The sequence below is a fragment of the Pelodiscus sinensis genome, chromosome 26 (genome assembly GCF_052426305.1).
Source record: "Pelodiscus sinensis isolate ZL-2025 chromosome 26, ASM5242630v1, whole genome shotgun sequence".
Taxonomy (NCBI): Eukaryota; Metazoa; Chordata; order Testudines; family Trionychidae; genus Pelodiscus; species Pelodiscus sinensis.
The window spans coordinates 13,116,763-13,136,356 of NC_143077.1; the positions used below are offsets into that span (position 1 = coordinate 13,116,763).

Sequence of the window (19,594 nt, forward strand, 5' to 3'; positions counted from 1 at the left end):
CACAGGGGGGCAGCCCCCTGCTGGAAACTCACAGGCCAGGCTGCAGGGGGGCTGGCAGCTCCCCAGGGGTGACGCAGCCCCCGTCGCGCCCACACACGACCCAGAGATCCGACAGTCAAGAAAAAGAAAGTGTTTTTATTTGCCTTCCTCTGCGGGCCGTGACCCCATCCCCCAGCAGGGCTGCAGGGGCCGGGGTGGGGGGAGGGGGGGGCGCGGGAGCCCGGAATGCCAGCAGCACGGCTGCCCCAGGGAAATGGAGCTGGCCTGGGGAGTAACACAAGCAGCCCCCAACCACAGAGGGGAGAAGCCAGTGGCTGGCAGGCACCAGGGAGAAGGGCCCTTTGGAGCAGCTTCTGGGCACCTTCCAAGCAGGAACAAGCCAGGGGGCCCTGGAGATGGTGGGAAGGAACAGCCCGAGGGAGCTCATCCAAGCCCTAGACCTTGCTCCCCGTGGGGCTCCCCTCCCCCACCCTGGGACAGCCCTTTTGGCTGAGGACTGGTCTCTCGGAGAAGCTACAAAGTTAGAGGACAGGAGCCGGGGGGGGGGGGGGGGGGGGCGAGAGAAGAGGAGGGGAGCTGAGGGCAAGGCCTGTGCGTGGGTGAGGCAACATTCCCACCCCAGACAGAAAGTGAAGGCCAAGTGGATGGCCAACCCCAGGGAAGCGGCAGGTCCGGCTTCGCCCCCCGCCCCACAGGAACAGCAGCAGGAAAGGGGGGCTCGCCGCCACCACGGTGAGGGAACGAAAGGAACTGACCATAGAGCGGGCGGTGGAAGGTGCAGCACAGGTGGTCCGGGCCTGGCGGGCCAGGCACCCAGAGCGCGAGGGGCCAGGAGGGCCCCCCGAGCCTCACAAACGAAGCAGCGAGATTAAGTCTTGCTGGGCGCTAAGCTGGGAGGCCGAGTGCAGCCCCAAGGATGGAGCCCACATGGCCCGGGGACCAGCCCCTCGCGCGGCCTCCTCGTGGAGAGTCTAACAGACACAGCTCCTAGCCCGGGAGAGCCGGCCCGGCAGCGCTTTGCATAGCTCCGCAGCGTGGAAACCGGGCAGATCCGCCTCCTGCCCTCGCCGCAGGGAGAGGGGCCCGGTGCGGCAGAGCGCCAGCAGGGCTGCTGGAGCGCTGACCTCCTCCTCCCACGGAAAACCACTTCCACACACCTCCCCGGGCAGCGGCCGTCAGATCCTAATGCGAGGGGACAAAGGAGAGCTCACCAGTGGGGGTAGGGGTCTCCTGCAGTCCCTGCCCCCCCGTACACCCGCCCCCCACCCCGGCTGCAGTCCTGGGCAGGGCTGGATGCTCCAGGGGGGCAGCAGCACCACAGGGAACCCTCCAGGACCAGGCTGCTGCTCCAATCCCAGCCCAGCGCGGCCGTGTCCGAGGGCCCCAGTGAAAGCGCAGCGCCCAGCTGGGCCGAGCAGCCATGGGCTACGTCTAGACCGGCATGATTTTCCGCAAATGCTTTTAAGGGAAAAACTTTTCCATTAAAAGCATTTGCGGAAAAGAGTCTAGATTGGCACGGACGCTTTTGCACAAAAGCACTTTTTGCGGACAAGCGTCCGTGCCAATCTAGACGCGGTTTTGCACAAGAAAGCCCCGATCACCATTTTCACCATCGGGGATTTTTTGCGCAAAACAGTTTTTAGCTATCTATGCTGGCCCTCTTGCACAAAAACATTTCCGGAAAAGGGCTTTTGCCCGAACAGGAATCTCAAAGCATTTGCACAAGCAGCACTGATTTCGGACAGTAGATCGTCAGTGCTTTTGCGCAAAATCAAGCGGCCAGTGTAGACAGCTGGCAAGTTTTTGCGCAAAAGCAGCCGCGTTTAGGGAAAAACTTGCCAGTCTAGATGCAGCCATAGAGCGACTTGGTCACGGCGCTAGGGGGCGAGAAAGTGGCCAAGGAAGAGACCCCCCCACACACTTCTATCACAGCTGCAGCACTGCAAGGACCACGAGGGAGCTCTTGGCTGCGGATCTTCCTGTGTCCCTATCCCAGGGCTGGCGGGGAGACAGGCGGTCCATCGCCGGCCCCATAGGGGTAATGTCATTAGAGGCCATGTGTTGCTTTGCCAAGGGATCCTCATGCCTTGAGCAGGACCAGGCTGGGATCTTGCCCTCCCGCCCCACCAGCCTGGAGAAATCAGAGTGGGTATCTTTAATTCTGCACTGCACGTACAAGGTGTCGGCTCACTGCACACAGCATGCCCCCGCCCCGGGGACCCACACAGCAACACAACAGCACAGCAAAAGCACGCACCCCTCCACACCCTATTACCCATCCCCCCCTTCCCCAAGTGCCTTGGGAAAGGGGGATGAAGTGACGCAGCCGGCCATGCTGTGGGCCCAGGGCTCAGAGCCAGTTTCTTTAGCAGAGACCAATCAGCCAGGCAGCCGCAGGCTGAGGCCATGCCAGCAGCCAGTCCCACAGCGAGCCAGCAGCACCTTGCCCTTAGCATTGTCTGCCCGGCCGGCAGGGAGCAAGTCGGGGGAGGGCGAAGGAAGAGAACTCCCCCCCCCCCCCCGGGGAATCCAGCAATCGAGGGAGAAATTAAGGGGCAGGATCGTGGGGAAGTTTCGGGTGGCGCAGGTGGGGGAGGACACAAGGGGCCAGCCTCTCGCTGCCTCCCTGACTGGCCCCAGCAGCAGGAGGGAGGAGACCTGCTCAGAGCCGGGCCCAGCTCTCACAGAGGTAGGGGCGGCTGCTGGCTTGGGGAGAATACTTGGGGCTGGGATTCAGGAGACCTGGGGATGCCGTGGAGTCCATGCGGAACGGGGGCAGGGGGGGGCAGACTACAAGGGGCTGGCCTCAGTGGAAAAGCCTGGTTGAGGGGCTCACAGGGCTTCCGTGCTGGGAAACAGGCTAGTCCTTCCCCTCCCCCACCTATTGAAGACAGCCAACCCTTGGGGGCAGGGGCTGTGTCATTTTGCCTGTGCACAGCCCCTGACAGTGAGGGGGGGCCCTGATCTTACTCAGGTGTCCCAGGCACGTGCCCCATCAGCTCTGCATGTGGGGGGGGGGGGGGGTTGCACACAGGGAGACGGGCTCAGCAGGACTGTGCCGCAGGGGTGGGGGGGGGAGGTCACACCCACTCTCCACAACCACTTTCAAAGGCTCAGGTGCTGTGGCTCCTCTCACTGTTATAGGACATGCAGCTCCACCCCTGTAACATCCCTGGTGTCTTCTAGCCAAGGCCCCCAGTGCACGTTAGAGGTAGCCCTTACTACTCTACAGCTGGGGAAACTGAGGCACGGAGGTTCTGCACGGAGCTGGGGCACAGGCAGGAACAGAACCTGGCAACCTCCCCCCCCCACACACACCACTAAACCACATTCTCCCTCCCCCTGCTCATGTGAGCGGAGGGCAGCCACACAGGTAGGGCCCGGGCCCACACTTTCACTGCTGCCTGGCTGCACGCAGCCAAGCAGGAGCCAGGCTAAGGACACTTTGTGGGGACAGGGAACGGCTGTGACAGCAGAGTGTGGCTGGAGGAGGGGGAGCTGGCCAGATGCCAACCAAGAAGGGGCTTGGGACAGCAGAAGCCGTGGTGGACAGGAGTCAGGTGGCATCCCCTTAAATAGCCAGGGAGGCGCGATGTGGGCATGTCCGGCTTTGGATACCTGCTGCCCGCTCCCCCCCCCCAGCCCAGCCTTGGGGCAAGGAGACAGCGATTTGATCCAAGCAAACCAGCCAAGGAAGGCCTACATGGCCCCCATGCCCAGTGGGGAGGGTGCAGGCTGGGCTAACAGGTCTCCTGCCCTAAGCCCCCCCCCCCCCCCAGCTGCAGGCAGCTCCAGGAGAAGGTGAAGTTCTGTCTTGCTGCGCCCCGTTTCCCGCCGCATTGCGCACACACAGCAGCACCTACTGGTTCTCCTCCCTGGCGCCAGGCAGCGTGCAAGGGAAACAGAGAGGACAGCCCCCACCGTTAGACCTGGACAGTCCCAGTCCAGCTCCCTGCCCAGAGAGCCTCTGGCCTCCATGACCTTCCAATGGGCCAACAGGGGGAGGGGCACGCAGAGGAGCATGGGTGTCGGGGGCTTGAGCCGCCCCTCTGGAAATGCCCCACCCCAGCTTGAGTCCCCGTCTCACCCAGCTTCTGTGAATCCAGCCCAGCCTCCCCTCTCGCAAACAGCTGCTTCCCAGCTCCGTCCCACCCCCGGCTGCAATCAGCGGGGGGGTTTAAACAAGGCAGGATCTGGCAGCCGGTGGGCCTGGGGCCCTGGATCCTGCCTCTGCAGGAGAGGAGAACCATGCTGGGAAGGGGAGAAGCCAGCTGGCAGGCACCAGAGACAAACCCACCAGACAGATGGGCCAGGAGGCGAAGCAACCCGACGAGAAATAGGGACGAGAGTCTCCACCAGAGGGCGAGTTGGGGTTTATTGCTCACAGGGAAAGCGTGAGCTAACCCAGGGAACGCGGGAGACCGGGCCTCCGCACAGGGGCAAGGGCAGACTGCGTATGGGTGGAGAGAGGGGGAGAACGCAGGAAGGGTCAGACAGGGGCCTGAGCACGAAGCTCACACAGCGAGCACGAAGAATCAACAATGCACAGCCGCAAGCAAGCCAGAGGAGCCCGGAAAAGGCGCCACATGCAGCTGCAGCGACAGACACACAAGGATCTCAGACGTGCTCAGGGACGCGGGTGCAGCGAGCGTGCACGAGGCCCCAGCTGTGCACGACTGCGTAGCTAAGTGGGGGAGGGACGTGGCCACGGTGGCTGTAGACAGGTACCAGTCAGCGCAGTCCACACAGGTGGGCAGATGGGAGCTGGACAGTGCTACGTCCTGCCCCCCCAGGGTGGATCTACCAGCTGCCCCATGTCCAGCTAGGGATGGGTCTGCAGCAGCCAAGCAGGCCCAGGCCGTGTCTCCCCCTCCACGCCCCATCTCACAGCCCACGCGGCAGGGCTCGGGAGCAGAGCTGGTCCCGGGGCCGCGCTTGGCCAAGGCAGCCGGGGTGCACGTGGAGGGGGGAGCTTACAATGTCTGGTAGGTGCTGTCCTTTGACTTGAGGAACTTGACGATGAAGTAGAAGACGGCCTGGACGCTGAGCACGAGGACGATGCCTCCCACGAAGCTGGCCGAGTCGAAGCCGGGTGGGCGGAACTCCGGGGCAGCCGTCAGCGTGGGGCTGGCTGTCGTCCCTGGGTGGGAGGAAGCAGCAACAGCGTCACTGGGGCCTGACACTGCATGCCCATCCCTGCCATGCCGCACTCTCCTGGCATTGCCACCTGCGCTCTAGCTCCTGGCCACCCGAGCGGGCTCCTGAGCCCAGATAAGAGGGACACGCTCTAAGGTGCTGTAGGCCTCTCCCCAGGGAAGGGGCTGGAGGAAGAGACGGAAGATGCCCCAGGCTCTGGACTAGGCTCACCCAAAGCTCGAGGGGCATCCCAGCTGGAGAGAAGACTGCCCTCTCTGCCAACGCCCGGACTGGCTGCCAGAGATGAAGCTGAGGTTCTGGTTGGTTGGGGGTGAGAGTCACTCAAGATCCTATAGTATGTCCCCCAATCTCTTTGGGCAGCAGCATTTCTTCTCTCCCCCTCCCTCCCCACCCCAACCTGTGGTGCAGAGTACAAGTGGGTGGCTGCCCTCCCCAGAGGTGGCCGCATTCCGGCACAGCCAGCATGCTGGGTTCCTATTATCTGCTCTCCCCAGCCCAGATGGCCTCTCCTGCACTGAATGGGATGGCGATGCAGCAGCCCCTGCTGCCTGGCGAGGAGGAACGAAACCCATCGGTGGGTGTGTTCAGGAGCAGAGAGAGAACCGGCTGCCGCACCCAGAGGGCGAGAGCTCCCCGCGCAACAGGCGACTGGGAAGAGAAGCCACCAGCAGCTCTGACAGAGCAACTGCCCATCAGCGCCTGGCCTGGATCAATAATTCACAAAGCTCCGGGATGAAGTTTCTCATTTTAATTAGCTGAGAGCTCTCCGATTCCTGCTCCTGCTTCCTGGAAAAGGCTCCTCCTCACGGTGCCCGCCCGCCCCAGCAGCCAGACCCCATGGGGAGCCAGAGAACGGAAAGAGCATTTGCTCCCATCACACCAGATGTCCTGATATTTGGGGCTTTGTCTTCTCTAGGTGCCCATTCCCGTGTGCGGCCCCCCCCCCAATTTTCCTGCTTGCTACCTGGCCACGCTAATTCCAGCCACCTCCCTTCATTTCCCCAGGCAGGTTCCACAGGGCGCAGTCTTCCCTTCCCAGGCCATGCAACCTGTGGCACTCCACCCAGTTGGCTGTTTCAGTGTGTGTGTGGGCGGGGGGGGGGGGGGGGGAGGGAGAGGGGGAAGGAAAAGCAATGCTTGGAGATCCTCTCATACCAGGTCTCTCCCTCTCTGGCTTTTCTGACCACTTGGACCACAAATGCACATGCAAAACGGATACTGTGCACGAGCAATTGCCTTGTTTGCACATACAGATCAGCTGACTGTGCATGACTAGCCCCACCCCCTCACATTTACAAAAAAATCAGGCCTGTCGTTCAGACAATCCGTGCACTGCCCACGTTGCAAATGGCACGCAAGGCACTGCTCCCGGCACCGGGAGCTCGGAATGCAGAGAAGCCACCCCTGCTGGAGTACAGCCTCAGCTTTCACCAACTACCCCGAGGTCCCCAGACTGGGGCTATTTCCTGGGCAACACTGCTGCTCTTGTACAGCACCTGCCATGGACCTAGAAGCACCTCAGGCAGTAACTATCCACCCTCCACACGCTCCCTGGAATGGAAGAAAATTAATTTCATGATTCCCCTCCTCGGTGCAGATAGAGAAACTGAGGCAGAGCGCGGTGGTGCTAGGGTCGTGCCAAAAGTCATGCAGCCAATTGGTGCTGCCCAGCTGCTGTCAGCAGAACCAGGAGTCCAGAGGGCCAGGCCTGTGCTTTAAATACTGCCCATGCTTCCCTCTTTCTGCAGAAGCAATTCTAGAGCACAGAGACATTTGACACCCAGCCCCTCGGGACTCCTGAGAGGGGCGGGAGGGAAGAGCCTGTTCTCACCAAAACAATTCCCGCCAGACCCTCTCCCCTCCGACCTGAGCCTGTGGCAAGACTCACACATTAGAACCTGCCCCTTCTCCAGCCTGCCACTGCCCATTGCCCCAGACCCCTGGCCTGCCACTCCCACACGGCACCACTTGCCTGGCGTGAGGATCTCTGGCTCCTTGGTGGACGCTCGCCGAGGCTCCTTGGTGGGCGATTTCCGTGCTGAGGGCGCAAGGGTGGAAGAACGAGAGGAGGCATTTAGAGGCAAGAGATCCTCTCTGACTTGCACCATGGCTGGGACCGGATCTCCCCCATCAGCCAGCGATGCTGCCCCATTCCCTACAGCACCCCCTGCTGGGAGCGGCTTGGGCTGGTGTAACTTGGGACATCAACAGGCTGTCAGACATATCGAGTCTCCCAGTGGGCCGAGCCCATGAAACTGCCCCTTTCTCTCCCAGGAGAGCCAGCCCTGCGTATTCCCTACCCCTGCGGTCAGCTGAAGGCAGCGAGGGACCCCAGCATACTGAGTCAGTGATCCCGGAAGCAGCTTGACTGGAGTAGCTAGCAGCTGCCTTCCTAGCCAGTGATCCGGCCGCGTTTTGCACAGCGCCTCCCGCAGGGGTGGCTGAGGCTGGTCTCACAGCTGTCGCTCCTTCCGTGGAGCGTGGCTTCACTTGCACAAAAGCAGATCAATCAAGCCACCCCCCAGCACTTACATCAGTGTTTCTTAAACTTTTTAAAACCAAATTTTTTTTTTTTTTTAAATGAGGAACATCAAGGACCTTTTGTTAAGAAAAAAAAAGTCATAGGGTTGGGGAGAAAGTTACTGAGCAACAACAACAACAAAAAAAAGGTTGGGAGAAGTTGTTGGGGGGGGGGGGGGGGAAGTTTCCTGTTCCTTTAAGGGTGGCCACTTTGAACTCTGTTCTCCACTCATGGAACACAGTTTAAGAAACACTGACTTACATAGACGCTGCTGGCTCACACAGCGCCTCGCAGAGACGGACGCGTATCATCCCCATTTTACAGATGGGAAAATAGATCAGTGGCAGGGCCAGACATGGAACCACTGTCCCAATGCTGCGCTCCACAATAGCCCATGCTGCTGCTCTGCCAGAGCCAGTGAGATACCTGGGCACTCAGCCGTGACATTGTAGATGGTGCATGTCTCCTTGGTGGGTTCTCCCTTCCCAATGCAGCCCCCAGCTCCTAAAGGAAACAGGAAAAACCTTTCACCAAACTCCCCTGAGCAAACAAGCCCCCCTGCTATTCCCCGAATGGATGGGGCTGGGAGTGGGGGGATGCCTGGCTGGTGCGGGGGGCAAGGAGAGACCATGTGCTTAGAATAGCAACAGCAGCATTTAGAGCATGCGCTGGGGAAGCAGAGGCTAAGGACTCAAAGCCCAAACCTGCCCAGGACCATCTGGGTTTGAGTTTGGCCCATTCAAAAGACCTGACATCAGCAGCCTCAGCTACCCCAGGCCCTGCCCCACACAGCAGCACACCCATGCACCTGGAACACGGCCTCCTGCTGGGACACCCTCCAGGGTAGCGTTCGTCAGATGACCCACAAACCTCCCTCTCCACCAGATCCATGCAGCTTCCAGTAGGGCCCATGGTTTGTAGGAGCCCTAAGGCCAGGGAGAGCCCCATCATGGGCCGAGAGAGACCGGCCCTCACCCCTTGAGACGTTCCAGAGATCATATCTCCCATTATTCTCTCCCCAGCATTACACACGTGGACATAAATACCAGCCTATTCGGGATCCAGACACCCCTGTAGTGCTGGGATCCTGGCGAAGCCAAGTCCCAGCTCAGCTGCATTCACTTCATCTCCTTTGGAAAGCCGGTTATTTTACCGCTTCAGCTACGGAGTCTTAAGCAGCTTCGCTCCAGACCTCGGTGGCCTTGCAGGCGCCCACCCCAGCCCATGGCGGCTGGACCAGGATAGTAGGACAGGCAGGCAGCTGCCCCCTGCCATTCGGATGCCACTTCGGGAGCCAGAGGTCAGGGCTGAATTGCGAGCGAAGCAGAAAAGGACACATCTCACCCCAGAGGTGGCCGCATGTCACCAGCAGGCGACATGGTGTCGGGTTACTGCCAAGCTGGGGCTTCCCAGAAGAGTTGACCCAAGGTGGCGGGTGTTCTTCATCTCCTGGCTTTTCCGCCAGTCCAAGCGCTCCCGCGGGAGCCTCGTCTTCCTCTTGCCCCACGTTCGGTCTCAGTTCTCGCCCTCCCCTCCCCCCGCCATGGGGAAGTGGAGGGCTGCCAATTCCAGTCTCTCTGCCTCCCCTCCTCCGATGACATCACTTGTTATTGAAGGTCGCAGCCGCCAGAGCAGCCCTCCAAAGCAACACGACTCGGAAACTCAACACCCAGGCAGAAAACAAAGGTGCTGCTGTGATCAGGCCGGGCCCGGGCTTTAAGGCACCAGTGGAGACTGGAGAGAGAGTCCGCCCCCCTGAGTCCCAGCGTCTCCCATGGGTCACAGAGCAGGGACTCTGCAAACTGGCCGCTCAGCAAGCTCTTGCAGCTCCGCGTAGCAGGGCAGAAGCAAAGGAAGGAACGACACCGCCGCGCCAGAGACTCGCCCACTCGTCCGTCTGCTCCTTCCCTCCCGCGGCCCCGAGGGGTGCCCCAGACAAGCCACGGGGGAGCTGCAGGGCCAAGTGGCTCTGCTGGCCACCGTGCGCTTACGGGTGGTGCTGCTGGTGTCTGCACCCTGCAAGTTGAGTTTGTTCTTGCTCCCTGAGGGAACTGGGCTGCCAGGCCAGCAGAGCGTAATTCGTGCCTGGGGCTGTCAGGGCTCAGCCCCAGCATCTCAGCCGCTGGAGGCGCGCAAGGCCCAGCCCAGCACGCAAGGCCCGTTGCTGCTCGAGTCCCAGAAGTTCTGGCTTCACACATTTAGCGCCGCCCGCCCCGGCTGACCGAGCTAGCGACCCTCCAGGCCTACACTGACCACCAGGCCTGCACAGCGGCTGTGGGCCAGTGCGGGGGCTGGAGGGAACGCTGGTGGGGGAGGCGAGGGAGCCGGCTGTACCTGCCAGTTGAGGCAGCGGGGGGCGGGTGGCACTGGGTACCTGGGAGAGTGATTCACTGGGCCGTGGGAGGTGATGGCTCAGGACAGGGTGGGAGGATAATGGGATTTTTGGCAGGTGAATGTGTGGGATGTTGGGTAATTTGGGGGGGAGGGGATGTGACGAGGGAAGGACCCACTAATGACTCCCCTCCCCCGCCATCTTAACTGGAGCACAGCAGGCCAGCTGCTGCCTTTCCACTAGGTTTTAGCAGCTCTCTGGGCTGGGCCCGATCCCTCCTCCCAGGTGCATGACGACGCTGTGGGGTCTGCCCTGAGCATTGACTTTTGAGCCGGACGCTGCAGGGGGAGAGGTGGCCAGACAACAGCCAAGGAAACCAGGCCACGGCCACTCCACGCCCTCTGCCTGTCCCAGGAGGAACACGCTGCCCAACCTCCGCTAGGGGGCTGAGCCGGGGGTAGGTGGGGAAGGGCTGCTGGGATTCCCCTCTACCGTGCCCCTCCCCGTCCCCCCACTGGCTCAGCCTCAGAGACAGGGCCATTTCTCCAAGCTGGAAGCAGGAGGCGGTCCCGAGAGCAAGAGAAACTTTCCCGCAAGGAGTCGCTTGGAAAGCTTGGAATTCGGCTGCCAGCACCAAAGGGAGCAGCCGGGGTGCAGCCCAGAGTAACCCGGCGCCCGGCTAGCAGAGCCCAGCGCAAGCAGCAGCGCCCGCTTGGGGGCTCACGCGCCCCTGGGAAAAACAGGACATCTCGTGGGGAAGCCCCGATGCCCCGGTGATGGGCGCAGCGCACGACCCGCCGGGACACGGCTGCAGGCAGAGCACGCGCACATGGTTCAGCAACTCCCCGTGCGACGTTTACAGACAAGAGCTCAGAAAACCGGGGTGGGGGTGCTGGGCCCTTGTGCAGACACTAGGCAGGGGGGAAAGTAACTTCAATTTCTTACAAGTCCTGTGGTATTGCAACCCACCCCGGGAGCCCTCAGGGCAGAGGTTGCGGGAGGGATCCTGATACGACAATACCTGTAAGAAATGTAAGTGTGGGGTGGAGTGCGGGAGAGGCTCAAGGCAGAGGGGTGGGGAGTGTCCAGGTGTGAAGGGGCTCAGGACAGGGCTGAGGTGAGGGGCTCAGGGCAGAGGTGTGTGGAGGGGTGCAGGAGCCAGGCAGGGCGCTGAGGGTGTGGAGGGCTCAGGGGTGAGTATGTAGGGAGATGTGTGGGGAGGGACCCTGCCGAGATGCATGCTAGGACACTGCCTGCTGGGCCCTTCCCACCTCTGTCGGGGAGCGAAGGAAAAGGCACCGCTCGCCTGCCCCGTCCTCCTCAGAGGGAGAGGAACACAGCCGCCTGTGCCTTTCCCCTCGCTCCCCGACGGGAAGGGGACCCAGCAGCCTCTGGTACGCCTCTCGGAGAGGGGAGTTCAGCCCCTCCTCCCTCCCTAAACGGCCCCAGTGGAGACTCAGGGCTGGGGCAATCCCAGACCAGTGGGGGAGCGCACCTAGCCAGCCCCTTTCACCTGCCTGCTGCTTAGAGCGGCAGCCCCCAGGAGCCACCCTTCCTCCGCAGCCGAGTGCCCCTGCCGGCCAGCTCCCACTTGCCCGAGCAGCACACGGGGCACACGGCCCCATTTCCCCCTGACACCAGTTCCAAAGGGACAGGGCCTGCGGCTCTTACACTTCGGACACAGGCACTTCATCCCAGCGGCCAGCAGAACAACTCTGGGGCCTGTTTCCAGCCCCTTCCCAGAGACCCGGGCCAAGGCCTCGCCCCACCTGTAGGGCTTGGGATCCGAATGGAAGATCCCGGCTGAGGATGGACGCTGGGCTGAACACAGCTTTGTACCTCCCGCCGGGCAGGGCTGCCAAGGGTTAAGGCAGGAGAGCTGGAGGCTCCCCCAGCGTACCTGGCTCCTCCGCAGCGCCGCAGCGCATCCACACGCAGCCCGTGGTGTTCTGCGACGCGTCTCCTTCCAGGCACTTCTCACAGGACTCCAGCTGTTTGCACTCTCCTGCCAAAGCCAGAGGATGCCAGAGGTCAGGTCCCAGCAAGCAGCCCGGTAACTAGCCCCTGCTCGACGGGAGAGAATTAGAGCCGGAGGGCGGGGGGGGGGGGGGGGGGGGGGGCGGCAGAAGGCACCTCAGATCTGGTAAGTGAAGCTTTCACAGACATAGGAGGGCCCCCAGCTCTGTTCTCCGCCTGCAAAGAGCTTCAGTTCTGACTCGAGCAGGGGCCCTCTCGGGCGCCCGGCCCGCGTTCCCCAAGGGTGACGCTGTTTCACGGCCTGCAGGACGGTGCTTCCCTCCACACCTCTCAGGCCCAGCACACCACAGCCCTGGCAATCAAAACACATCCCAGCCCTCCCCCCCTCTTCCAAATGAGGTGCATTCGAGTGGGGTAAGACCTAGGAGAGGCAGAGTCCTGTCATCTGAGCACAGGACAGTCAGAGCTCTGTGACACCTACTGCCTCCCTGGCCTCAGGCAAGTCACCTCACCTTGGTGCCTACATACCTTTGAGGATCTGGACCTCAGTTTCTCCACCTCTAAAAGCAACCATTCACAAACCTCACCCAGCTGTGGCCCTGAGCTGGGGTGGGGGTGGGGGGTCTAGCACTGAACGCTCTCGCCAGAGATGCAGGGAACACACCTGTGCTTGAATCGCAGTAGTGGCTGCTCCTGACACTAACCTAGCCCCATCTACTACAGAGTTCAGAGCACCCATCCACAGCCCTGGGCCGACGGCAGCATTTCAGGCCCATGGCCGTTCTGAAACAATACACTTCAGGTTGGACTGATTGGGGGCTTTGGGGATTTGCAGAGGTCTCTTTGGGGCTGTTCCAGAGCAGGGATTGGCCTGGGGTGCCCTAGATCCCAGGGGACTGCCTGAAGCACCAGAGTAAGGACGAGAAGGGCCGCATGAGTCAGTGGTTCTGTCACCACCTCCTCCTCCGGCTGTTTTGTGAATGCTCCAAACTATTTGGGTCAACTTCCCTGTGCTACGCCTGGGCAGCCCCCTCCGGCCACCAGGACAGGCCTGCAGCATGGCTCACTTGCTTGTTGACCTCACTGGATTCCTGTCCCCAGCCCTCACATTCTGGGGCTGCAGCCTGCTTCCCCCGGCCTGCTGCCTGCTTCACTTGCAAAGCCTGGTCACGGGAGAGCCACTTCTGATGCGCCTAGGCCCAGCCAAGGAGTCGCTGCAGCTCTGGGTCCCAATCTAATGCTATAGACTACGCGCATTAACACCTTCCCTCCCCCCCACTTGCCAGAACATTTTTAGCAGGCTGGTCAGCAGCCCGGCTCCATCCCAGCTTGCGCTGGGTCTGGGACTTACACTTTAAATGCAGCGCTGCAGCAGGGGTATTAGAAGCCAGGTGGGCAGGCAGCCTGGCTCAGTTCTGATTTGCACTGGTTCCGGGAGCTCCAGCCCCCCTCCCCAGACAAGGGCTGCTGCTTCTGAACCAGAGCCAGCAGTGCGGGGCGACAGGCAGGCAGTCCACAAGGGGAGCTGGTTTTTAAACTGGCTCCCCTTGTGGGCCAGCTCCTGCCTGGCACCCCGCGCTGCTGCCTCCAATACAGAGGCAGCAGCACGGCGTGGCAGGAGGCTCCTCGGAAGTGGGGCTGGAGCGCACTGGCTGCCGGCCCGACCCCCGGAAACTATAGAATAGTCGAGTAACCAATAAGAATTCATGAGGTTAATCGACTAGTCAATTAACTGATATTGAACATCCCTAGACTGCTCAGAACAGCACAGAAGGCAATCAGCACTTGTCAGGAATGACCCAGAAAAGCCATTCACCGAGGTATATTGGGTGGATCAGTTACAGCTGAGAGGAAGGCTGGTCTCTGGGCGAATGCCCTGCACTAAGACTCAGAGCTCTGCTGCTGGGTAAGTCACGGAAATAGCCCAGTGCCTCAGTGTCCCACTTTGACTGTAAGCTCTTTGAGGCAGGGACCATCCAGATACTGGTCCACACAGTAAGCCCTGATCTCAGTTTAGGTCACTAGAAATAATCACACACAGAGCAGCCTTCGTGCCGCCCGACTATTCCCCCAAAGTGGGCTGGCTCGCTAGCTAACAGCCAGAACCCAAGGAACTGCCAGGATCCATGCCAGAGAGAGCCACTCCTGGGAGGACGTACAACCACAACTTGGCTTCCAGTGCATGACAATGTTACAGCCCAGCCTACGCCCCAACGTGACCCTAGCGGTCCCCAGCATGTGCCTCCCAGGCCTGGCGTGGTTACAGCAGGGGTCTGCTCCCTGCCTCCGCCCTCCCTCAGTAGCTTGGGAACACTGCCTTCCCCACCCCCGCCTGGATCAGTATTAGCAAGTCTAACCATTATCACCCATGGAATCCCCCGCATTTACTCAATCACCCAGCATTTCAAAAATAGCCCATGGGGAAGTAAAATGAGTCACCCGGGTATCAAACCGGCCTCTTATTGTTAGATAAGAGCTCTCCTGCCCCGAGTTATTTGTTGGGAACAGAGGCAACGGTAGCCACTAAGGACGGGGCAGAGGGGAAGCTGCACGACCTAGTGGTTAGATCAGGCCCTTTGGCCTCACCAACGCGCCCGTGCTGCAGACACAGAGGTGTGGGCTGAATTCTAAGCACTGGTGGGCAGCCCGCGGGCCGCCTCCGGGTGCCGTGTGTGGCCCGCAAGATGCTTCGTTCACGGTTGCTCACACACAAGGTTGCCGGATTCTGCTGGTTTCCGTCAGCGTCGTTTTTTCCTACCGGTATCACTGCAGCGACCCACAGGTCAAGCACGTGGAGCGAGGTGTGCGCGCTGAAGGCAGCCACCGCTGACGGGGAAAGTCGCCTGTGCCCTCTGCAGCCAATCAGAGCACTGCTACCGTTCAGCCAGCACACCCCACATGTTCTAGGGACACACGCGCAGGAGACCTGTCTGGGTTACAACAATCTCGCCTCCCACGGAGATGGAGGAGGGACACTCAAGCGGCCCGCTCACTAGCCTAGGTTGCCTACCACTGGGGCCTTGGTACTTAGTTTTCTAGAGAGGGTCATTCGCTCCAGGCACCACCAGTTTGGGATGTCCAATTTGAGACAAGAGGCCTGCTGTTCAAAGGGCCACAGAGCCCGCAGCCCTGGCTGATTTCAGCCGGCATTGGGGGCAATCATAAGGTTGCCAGGTGTCCGGTATTGAACCAGGCAGTCTGGTATTTTCGCCTCCTGTCTGGTAAAAAAGTTCAGAAAATACCAGACACCTAAAGTGTCCGGTACGTTCTGATTTTTTCCCAGCCAGGAGGCAAAAATCCCAGGCTGTGCAGCTCAATATGGAGGCAGCCTTGCAACCCTAGTGCTTACCAGGTCCCGCAGGGGAGCTGTCCAGCCCGGCACAGGGAGGCAAGATGGCAGGTGGCCACCGGCAACCTGTTAGGGCCAAAAAGCCTCACCAAGTGGTTTTTAAAGGGGCCACGGTGGGTTTTTTTTTGTTTTGGGCTTAACAACTCTCGCACCTCCCCCCTTTTTGTTTTGCTCAACAAACGTTCCTGGTGTGGTTTTTTGGTTGTTGTTCGGTTTTTTTTTGGCACTCGACACAGTCATGAATCAGACCCCAGACCACCAGCTGAATACCCAAAATTAGCAGCCACCTTGGAAAAAAATATCTAGGCGTTGTTCCCTCAACAAGGTGCATGCAGGCAAATCCCAGCACACCCAGAGAAGTCCCTGCAGGTTTGGGCCCTGGACCTCAACCGCCTTACCTCAGTTTACCACCCTTGCCAACCGGGAGGGATGTGCCCCCACGTCAGAGCCCTTGGAAAAGCTGGGCTGAGAGGCATTACAGGAGCGCAAAGGGTTATTTGGTGACTGCTAATGAGCGGTGTAGGGTCCAACGTGAAACAAAGGGTCATTCAAACCCACAGGCCAACAACCGCCCGGCAGAGCCTGACCCAAGGCCAGTCCTGCTGGCACCGGCCACGAAAACAGAAACGAAAATAATTAGGCAATTACCTTCTTGTGTTAAGTTAAGAGCTGACTAGCACATTGCCATGGAGACAGCGTTTTGGTGCTTCCCCTTTGCCTAGCAGCTTGTACAGTAGCCAATGGGAGAGGAGCATTGTGTTCTCCGGGTTTAGGGCAGGTTTATTATTTAAGTTATTTTTATCACACCCAGCACAGAGACACAAGCAGACATTTTGCTGAATGTCGCCTGCTCCACTACTTTACATTGGGGATTGGGCCGCTGGAGAGAGAGAGAGAGAGAGAGAAACAGCTTGTGGTGCTCTAGGGTCTGGATCCACCTCTCAGCAGTTCTTAGCAACACAGTCCCAGCTGCAGAAAGGTGAGCGAATCTGCCAGCTGCTCTTCCCATGCTGGGAGGCAGTCAGGTGAGCTCGGGGAGGAATTATCTTGGTCTCTGGTGGGCCGGCCACCGCTCGGAGCTCGAAATCTCTGCCAGGCATTTTCGTTGGGAAATGAAACAAGTGCTGGATTTGCATGAGGAGACAGAAAAGATCCCGCAAGTCCCCAAGGAGGCAGGAACACACAAGTGCACAGTTTAAGCTAGAAGTTTCAGCAAGGAAATGGACCCTGCACAATTGGGTCCCCATCCCCTAAAGCAACACAACTCCCCTGCCCCCAGCCGAGCACCACATTTTGGTCTCAGGCGAAACCCACAGCTATGCCTGGATTTGGGAAGCATCCACTGTCTGCCCCAGCGCTGGGCATTTTGGACAAGGGCTGCTCTGGGCACCAAGGGGCACAGATCCGCTCTGAACAGGGTCACTGCCTTGGGGTGACTCAGGATGGGAGGCCACTGGCCAGAGTCACAGCGGAGGGTGGGGCCACTCCATGAGCCAAGCTAGTTCAGCCAAAGCAGGGGGTTAACTCTGCCTTATGCCAGTGAGCAGGGCAGCAGCTGGCCATAAGCCCCAGGCTAGATCTGCTGTCCTGCAAAGGGCCCCCTATCCCCTATGACTTGGGAAGAGCCTGGGCCAGGACCCAGCTGCCTCCCTGGTAAGGGACAGGTGGCAGCCTCTCTGGTAGGGGACAGCCTCCCTGGAGGCTCAGCAGGGTCACCTGGGATGGGGCAGGGACGGTTTTGAAAACAAACTTGGCGCAGGCCAGTTCGCTGGAAAGGCCAAGGCAGGGAGGGGGGAACAGAGACCCTCCTTGAGCTGGATTGAGGGGGGAAGCTGCCTTAGCCACCAGCCCAGCCTAGGAGCTGGGTCCGAGCTCGTGGGGAGGGCTCCCCGGTCCTGCTGGGTGCTCCAGAGGCGCCGGGCGGGGGAGAAGCTGCCACCCCCAGGACCCCACCTACCTGCCCAGCTGAGAGGCAGCCAGAGCGCGCAGAGCAGCGCGCAGCCGAGCGCGGCGCGCAGCGCCCAGGTGCGGGGCGCACCCATGTCTCCGGGGGGCAGGAGTGCGTCCCCGGCTCCGGCGCTTTGTCACGCTCGGGAAGCAGCCGGAGCGGAGCTAGCTCATGCGCGCAGGGGCGGGGAGCGAACAGGCGGCGTGCCCGGCCGGGGGCGGGGACCAGCCAGGTGCGGCCCCGCCCCGCCCACGGGAGCCAGGTGCGGCCACACCCAAACCGGGGGCTGCGTCAGGTGCTACCGCTGCAGACTCCAGAGGGCGCAGGTGCGTCCCCAGGTGACCCCCACTTTAGCCGAAGCCGGGCACCCCGAGATGGAACCTACCATATCTGGGGCAGAGGCAGGTCTCCGGGGTGCAGCTAAGGGCATGGAAGCCCACGCAAGCCCTTTCTCTCCCATGGCTTCTCCCCAAAGAGCTCCAGCTTCATGGCTTCTCCCCAAAGAGCACCCAGCCTCTGGCAGGGGTGTCAAAGGGCTTAGCCAAGGGGCCACTGTGAGTGACAAGGGCCCAGCGAACCTTTGCCCGCCGGTTCCAAACACCAGCGATTTGCACGTTTGCACCTCTAAGAATCTGGCCTTCAGCGTCATGTCTTTGTTAAGGGCCTTCCTGGGAGCCCCAGGAAAGCTGACCCCTGCCTTGTGGCCAAATGGACAGGGCAGAAATCAGGATGCTCACAACAGTCCTTTGAACACGTGGGCAGTGTTGCCTGCTTTCCCATTTTGCTTCATATTCATTGTTTATTGCACCAACAACTTGCAGCTCACGTGGGTAAGAACATAAGCACAGCCATACTGGGTCAGACCAAAGGTCCGTCTTTGCCCAGTATCCTGTCTTCTGACAGTAGCCAGTCCCAGGTGATCTTCAAGTGATCCCTCCCCTGTTCCCTATTCCCAGCTTCTAGAAAACAGAGCCTAGCGACACCATCCCTGCCCATCCTGGCTAATAGCCATTGACAGACCTAACCTCCAAGAATTTGCTTAGTTCTTTTTTGAACCCTCTAAGTCTTGACTTTCACAATATACTCCAGCAAGGAGTTCCACAGGTTGACTGTGCATTGTGTGAAGAAATATAAATTCTTTTTTTCAGACCCACTGCCTATTAATTTCATTGGTGACCCCCTAATTCTTGTGTTAAGAGGAGTAAATAACAGTTTTTTATTTACTTTCTCCACACCAGTCATGACTTTATCATAGGTTGCCTTAGTTATCTCTTTTCCAAGCAGAAATGTCCCAATCTTATTAATCTGTCCTCATACAGATGCTTTTCCATACCCCTAAGCATTTTTGTTACCCTTTTTTGTACCTTTCTGATTCCAATATTTTTTGAGATGGGGCAACCGGATCTGCCCGCAGTATTCAAAATGTGAGCAAACCATAGATTTATACTGAGGTAATATGATATTTTCGGTCTTCCTCTCTATCCTTTTCTGAATCATTCCCAGCATTCTGCTTGCTTTTTTTTTTTTACTGCCCCTGCACATTCAGTAGATGCTTTCAGAGAACTAGCCACAATGACATCAAGAGCTCTTTCTTGAGTGGTAACAACTAATTTAGACCCCATCATTTTACATGTAGGCTGTGTCTAAACTGGCGATTTTTTTTGCAAAAGCAAGTGCTTTTGCGGAAAAAATTGCCAGCTGTCTACACTGGCTGCTTGAATTTCTGCAAGTACACTCATGTAAGATTGTCAGTGTTCTTGTGGAAATGCTATGCTGCTCCCATTCGGGCAAAAGCCCTATTGCACAAATGCGTTTGCGCAAGAGGGCCAGTGTAAACAACACGGTATTGTTTTGCACAAAAAAGCCCCGATGGCGAAAATGACGAGCGGGGCTTTCTTGCGCAAAACCGCGTCTAGATTGGCACAGATGCTTTTCCTCAAAAAGTGCTTTTGCGGAAAAGCGTCCGTGCCAATCTAGATGCTCTTTTCCACAAATGCTTTTAACAGAAAAACTTTTCTGTTAAAAGCATTTGTGGAAAATCATGCCAGTCTAGACATAGCAGTATAGTTGGGATTATGTTTTCCGCAACATGCAGTACTTTGCATTTACCAACAGTGAATTTCATCTGCCATTTTGTTCCCAAGTCAACCAGTTTTATGAGCTCCTTTTGTAGCCCTTCTCAGTCTGCTTGGAACTCAACTATAGTTTTGGATCATCTCTATAGGGTTCAGTCGATGACTGGTCTGTCCGTTCCCTCGGAAGCACCCAGCATTGGCCACTGTCGGAAGAGCAGATTAGAAAGCCACATTT

At 59.2% G+C, this 19,594-nt stretch overlaps 1 protein-coding gene across 2 annotated transcripts; it reads right to left on the reverse strand.

Moving 5' to 3' along the window:
- Nucleotides 1–115: 115 nt before the first annotated feature.
- Nucleotides 116–17,479, reverse strand: CD164L2 (CD164 molecule like 2). 2 transcript variants are annotated; one of them, XM_075908542.2, is made up of 6 exons: nucleotides 17,294–17,479; nucleotides 11,911–12,015; nucleotides 8,105–8,182; nucleotides 7,130–7,195; nucleotides 4,978–5,140; nucleotides 116–1,182 (listed from the first exon to the last, which is right to left on the reverse strand). In XM_075908542.2, exons 1-6 carry the CDS (start codon nucleotides 17,376–17,378, stop codon nucleotides 1,176–1,178), a joined length of 504 nt encoding a protein of 167 aa, XP_075764657.2. In that variant the 5' UTR covers nucleotides 17,379–17,479; the 3' UTR covers nucleotides 116–1,175. The 2 variants fall into 2 exon arrangements, with proteins under 2 accessions (XP_075764657.2, XP_089629548.1); XM_089773422.1 differs by lacking the exon at nucleotides 116–1,182 and having other exon boundaries at nucleotides 4,357–5,140.
- Nucleotides 17,480–19,594: the final 2,115 nt, after the last annotated feature.